At 39.4% G+C, this 6,472-nt stretch overlaps 1 protein-coding gene across 1 annotated transcript; it reads left to right on the forward strand.

The window, feature by feature from the left end:
• The first annotated feature begins 765 nt into the window (after nucleotides 1–765).
• Nucleotides 766–6,030, forward strand: LOC133517425 (uncharacterized). The gene has a single exon (XM_061850740.1). The coding sequence runs from the start codon at nucleotides 766–768 to the stop codon at nucleotides 6,028–6,030; it is 5,265 nt and encodes a 1,754-aa protein (XP_061706724.1).
• Nucleotides 6,031–6,472: the final 442 nt, after the last annotated feature.

Raw genomic sequence — 6,472 nt, forward strand, 5'->3', positions numbered from 1 at the left:
TTTATAAATATTTATATATTATATATATCGTTATCTAAGTACCTGTTGCGGCAAGCAAGAAAGTTTACTCAATTTCATGGTAGATGGCGCTGCGCTGCATACATCGCGCGTTACTAGTTCCCAGCAACCTATATAAGCGGCGGCGGATTGTCAAGCTTTTTATTTTTGCAATATTCTTTATCGAATGAACATGTATACGCGTTAAAATGTTATAATATAAAAGTGTGTTGTAAATGGCGTCTCAATTCTTATTTCACAAAATATGAGTAACTAGAATGTACAAAGTGGCCCATTAGAACCGGATTTATTGAATTAGTGGTGAAAAACGAACAATCGCAGTGAAATAAGAACGTTTTCGAGAGATTATAGACGTCGCGCATCGAACATTCTAGAACAAAATAAATGAAAAACTGACAAAAGTGAAAAAACAAAATACGAACTATGGTGAAAAAATACTAAAAATACGAGAAATAAACAGTGAATGAACAATATTTACGAGGTTTCAGTGCATAAAAACGATAAATAAGCGTATCGAGTACCGCGAGAACAATAATTTAGTGAATTTCGTGAAAAATAGTCGGCGTTTCCGTGTAAACATCGGTGTAAACAATGGACATAAAACAATGAAAATACATCGCGATTCGTAATAATTTTGAAGAAAACGTGTAAAAACGAGAAAATCTACGAACATACTAGCGTTTTCGAAGCAAAAAGAGTGAAGATTCGAGATATTTCGTCGTAAGATTTTACTACATAACCTACAAAATGGATACATACGTGTCGGAACAAGAAATTACTTACGATTTAATAAGAAAGATCGGACTAAACTTCAAGAAGCAAGGAAAAACACGCATTACGAAAGGCTATGTACAAGCGAGAATTGATACATTGAACGAGTATTGGCAGAAATTTCAAACAAATCATTTCGAAATCTTGAAATATGCAACAACGGCGCAGAAGAAGGAGCATAACTACTTCACAACCGACTTGTATTCTGCCGGAGAAGAAGATTATTTTACGATTAAAGGAGATTTATCGGATACTATCGAGCTATTCAACAAATCCGTAATTTCGAGTGAGCAACCGCAACCGCATCCGCAAAATAAGTCAACATCGGAAGTAAACAAGCATTCCACGCAAGAGGTGAAGCTTCCTAAAGTTAGCCTGCCACAATTCTCTGGAGATTATCAAGAATGGACTTCATTTAGAGATCTGTACACGTCACTCGTTCACAATAAAACATCGCTGAGTAAAGTACAAAAACTTCATTATCTTAAATCAAGTGTCACCGGTGAGGCTGAACAATTATTGAAACATCTACAAATAACCGAGAAAAACTACGATGTCGCATGGGAAACTTTAGACAAGAGGTACAACAACAAACGCATGATAGTGAATACAATCTTGAATAGATTCATGAATCAGAAAAAAGTGTACCACAGTACATCTAGATCTATCAGAGAACTACTCGATACAACTCAAGAATGCCTGAACAGCCTTAAAAATAACGACGTGAAGATTAACGAGTGGGATACAATCGTGATTCACATTATACTTAACAAATTGGACGACGAGACGCGCAAACAGTGGGAAGAGGAGATACGAGCGCTGCCTGTACAAGAGTTGCCGAAACTAGAGAAGTTTACAACCTTCTTAGAGACACGTTTCAGAGTGTTAGAAATGGTTCCATCTACAACCTATTCGAAGGACAGAGAGAGAGCTATCGTGAGACAAAGATCGTTTCTAACAAGCCCCGCTACAACAACAGTACAGTGTTCCTACTGCAAACAAAACCATTTGACTTATCTATGCAAAGACTTTGCAAACCTAGATGTCAACAACAGAGTTCAACACGTCCAAAACGAAAGACTTTGCTTCAACTGCTTGTCATCAAAACATAATGTGAAAAATTGTAAATCCAGAGTATCTTGTCATCACTGTCAGAAGAGACATCATTCATTACTGCATTTTGAGAATAAACTCGCTGAGGAGAGAGATAATCCAGTACAATCTACATCGAGAGCAACCGCAACAAATTCAAACTATGCATCAAGAGAAGAGACTACTGCAAAACCTTCAGATACACCAAAAATGAGAAATTATCTTGTCACTCAGAGTCATACTGCGCTCATGGCTACCGCACTAGTAAACATCAACACTGGCCATGGTATACAATTACTACGAGCACTCATTGATCCCTGTTCCCAAGAATCATTTATAAGTGAGGCAACTGTCAAAAAACTACAGCTGCGAAGAAAAACAGCTGCTGGATTAGTTACTGGAGTGGGTCATATGTCAACAAGAATTAAGTTTGCTACAGATATAGAAGTTTACTCAAGGTTCAACGACAGCTTCAAAGTCAACTGCACAGCCTACATTGTTCAAGATGTCACCGACATAATGCCTGAGATACCAATCAATCCACAGAAATGGAGTCATCTGCAACACCTGTCACTGGCAGATCCAACTTACCATACACCGGGCAACATTGATCTAGTACTTGGAGTTCACATCTACGCAGACATTTTAATGAACGGAGTGATTAAAGGAGAACCAGGTACTCCCATAGCACAACAAACTCGCTTGGGATACATCCTGTCAGGAGGTCAGTTGAACAACAACCGCATGAAAGAGTTCAAGAGTATGCATCTGAACATCACTTTAGAGGAGATGGTAGAGAAATTTTGGGAGACAGAGAGATTAGAGTCAGAGGAAAACGACACTCTCACCCCACAAGAACTTCGGGCTGAGAAAATTTATCAAGAGACAGTAACCAGAGATACAAACGGAAGATACATTGTGGCACTGCCATTCAAGAGTAACAAACCTACTTTACCAGAGAATTCGAGAGAAATCGCACTGAGAAGATTCATGAGCACCGAGAGAAGATTAGAAGCAAACGCAAAATTGAGAGAATCCTACAATGAAGTCATGAGAGAGTACATAACACTACAACATATGGAATTAGTCAATCGAGATGAACCTGTAAGAGAGCCAGACAGACGAGTATACCTGTCACATCATCCTGTGATCCGTGAAGACAGAGACACTACCAAGCTTCGGGTTGTTTATGACGCTTCCTGCAGAGGAACCAACGGAGTAAGCCTCAACTCAGAACTGCTAGTTGGTCCATCACTTCTGGGAGATCTTCGAGACATTCTTATGAGATGGAGAATACATAAAGTCTGTTTTGTTGCAGATGTCATAAAAATGTACCGTCAGATCCTTGTAAGAAGAGAAGACACAGACTTTCAGAGAATACTTTGGAGATTCAGCCCTGATGAAGACATAAGAGAATATAGAATGCTAACTGTAACCTTTGGAACAGCATGTGCACCATTCTTAGCAATCAAAACCCTGAGACAGATAGCAATCGATGAGGCAAACACAGAAGAGTACACCCAAGCACGAGAGATCATCAACCACTCTTTCTACATGGACGATGTACTGTCAGGGGGAGATACAGAAGAAAACGCAATAGAAGCTAAACGTCAACTGATAGAAATACTAAGAAGAGGAGGCTTCGAGTTACAAAAATGGTCTTCAAACAACAAAGAATTTATGAACACAGTAGAACCAGAGAAGAGAGCGAAAAATTCTGAGATAGATATCAACAAAAAAGAGACAATCAAAACATTAGGAATCATTTGGAACTCAAACGAAGATACCCTCTTAGTCACAAACAAAATCAACACTTTATCTGAGCAACGAGTAACTAAGAGAAACGTCTTAACTGTCATCGCTTCCCTGTTTGATCCAATGGGTTGGCTAGCACCATCTGTAGTCATGGCGAAGATATTTCTACAGAAAACATGGTCAAGAGGATTAGCATGGGACACAGAGTTACCTGAAGACTTGAAGACAGAGTGGAAGACTTTCTGCAGAGGTCTAGAGCACTTGTCAGACGTGAAACTTGAGAGATGGATTGGAACGAGCAACAAGAGCGAGTTAGTGGAACTGCATGGCTTTGCTGATGCATCAATGTCAGCCTACGCAGCAGTAGTCTACAGCAGAGTAATCCAATCAAATGGAGAAGTCAAAGTATCACTCATCATGGCAAAAACAAAAATCTCTTCAATGAAAAAACAACTCACTTTGCCCCGTCTTGAGCTGAGTGCAGCACTGCTACTGAGTCAACTACTGAAACACGTCGCTACAGCTATGAGAATCGAGCACAAAAACACATATGCATATTCAGATTCAAAGGTAACCTTAGCCTGGATTCTCGGAGACCCGCTGAAGTGGACAACATTTGTGAAGAACCGAGTCATTGCAATCAACAACAATATAGATACTACATGGTCTTACGTGAACACTAAAGAAAACCCCGCAGATCCAGCATCAAGAGGAGTCACACCTGAGAAATTAAAAGAACATACACTATGGTTTAAAGGCCCAACATTTTTAAATCAAAGAGAATGGAGAAGAGAACCCTGTGAAATAGAAGATACAGATCTAGAAACCAGAAAATCTATCAAATGCGCAACTACTACAGTGTCAGAGAAGAAAGAAGATTTCATTCTTACTATTTCAAAGAGATATTCATCATTGAGAAAACTCATCTCAGTCATAGCCTACTGTCGAAGATGGCTCATCTTAAAAAACAAAGATGTAAAATATAACTTATGTCAATATGTAACTCATGATGAGCGAGAAGAAGCACTTACAATATGTATTAAGCTGTCACAACAACTAGAATTTCCAGAAGAAATCGAAGCTCTGAGAAATCACACAACTTTAAAGAACAGAAGTCGTTTACTGTCACTTACGCCCTTTCTAGATGACAAAGAAGTACTGAGAGTTGGAGGAAGATTGAAACATGCAGATTTAGAGTTCTTGAGCAAACATCCAATTATCCTGTCCAAAAACAACGTACTAGTACCACTTTTACTTAACGACGCACACAAGAAGACGTTGCATGGAGGCCCTCAACTGATGACAACATATCTTAGAGGAAGATACTGGCTGATTGACGCAGGAAACACTATAAAGACATATGTGAGAAATTGCTTTCCTTGCGCTAAACAAAAAGCGAAGACAGTAACTCAACTGATGGGCGATTTACCTGAAATACGAGTGAAGCCGTCAAGAGCATTCCTTACAACTGGTGTAGATTTCGCAGGTCCAGTAAATGTGCGCATGAGCCCTGGACGAGGATCAAAGACATTCAAAGCTTATATAAGTATTTTCATCTGCATGGTAACTAAAGCTATACATATTGAATGTGTGAGCAACATGACTATGGAAGCATTCATGGCAGCATTTAGAAGATTTACATCACGAAGAGGATTCGTCAAGGAGATGTGGAGTGACCATGGAACTAACTTCATTTCCTCGAGCAAAGAGATACTTGAGATGTGGCGACTTGGCAAGTCAACAATCCCTGTTGAATTAGCAGCCCTATTAGATACAGAAGGCACCAAGTGGAAGTTCATCCCTCCAGGATCACCAAACCATGGCGGATTGTGGGAGGCCGGAGTCAAGAGTATAAAGTTTCATCTTAAGAGAACTCTCGGAGATGCTACACCTACCTTCGAAGAATTTACAACTCTCTTGAACCAGGTCGAAGCTTGTCTGAACTCAAGACCTTTATCACCATTGAGCGATCATCCTGATGACCTAGAGCCGCTGACACCAGCACATTTTCTTGTTGGAGAACCATTAGTCACCATTCCAGAGAGAGATTTGACACAACATAAGACAAATTCACTATCGAGATGGCAAAATATTCAAAAAATGCTACAAATATTTTGGAGAAAATGGCAAACGGAATTCCTAACAAGATTACAAGAGAGACCGAAGTGGAAAATCAGAAAACAAGAGTTTAACGTCGGAGATCTAGTACTAATTAAGGATCATAGATTACCTCCTAGTAAATGGCTACTAGGTAGAGTTTTACAGAAACATCCTGGACAAGATAACGTGACAAGAGTCTACGACATCCGCACAGCAACTGGAGTGCTGACACGTTCGATTCCGAAGCTCTGTCCACTACCAGATGTGAGAAGAAAAGATTCTGTTATCCTTTAGGCGGGAGTATGTTGCGGCAAGCAAGAAAGTTTACTCAATTTCATGGTAGATGGCGCTGCGCTGCATACATCGCGCGTTACGAGTTCCCAGCAACCTATATAAGCGGCGGCGGATTGTCAAGCTTTTTATTTTTGCAATATTCTTTATCGAATGAACATGTATACGCGTTAAAATGTTATAATATAAAAGTGTGTTGTAAATGGCGTCTCAATTCTTATTTCACAAAATATGAGTAACTAGAATGTACAGTACCCTCAACACAAGCCTTATTGAGCTTACTGTGGGACTTAGTCAATTTGTGTAATAATGTCCTATAATATTTATTTATTTGTATGTAGCTTTACCAAAGGTCTTTGTTTTAGTTTCAGCAAAAATGCTTTCGTACGTGTGATGTTCTCATCTACAGGTCGGAATTCTCAGCCGATTTCATGAAATTTTGTGA

This window comes from Cydia pomonella, chromosome 4 (genome assembly GCF_033807575.1).
Source record: "Cydia pomonella isolate Wapato2018A chromosome 4, ilCydPomo1, whole genome shotgun sequence".
Lineage (NCBI taxonomy): Eukaryota > Metazoa > Arthropoda > Insecta > Lepidoptera > Tortricidae > Cydia > Cydia pomonella.

What these genes read in the sequence shown, in the direction of transcription:
- LOC133517425 (XM_061850740.1), top strand. Translation starts at nt 766, where the DNA reads ATGGATACATACGTGTCGGAACAAGAAATTACTTACGATTTAATAAGA.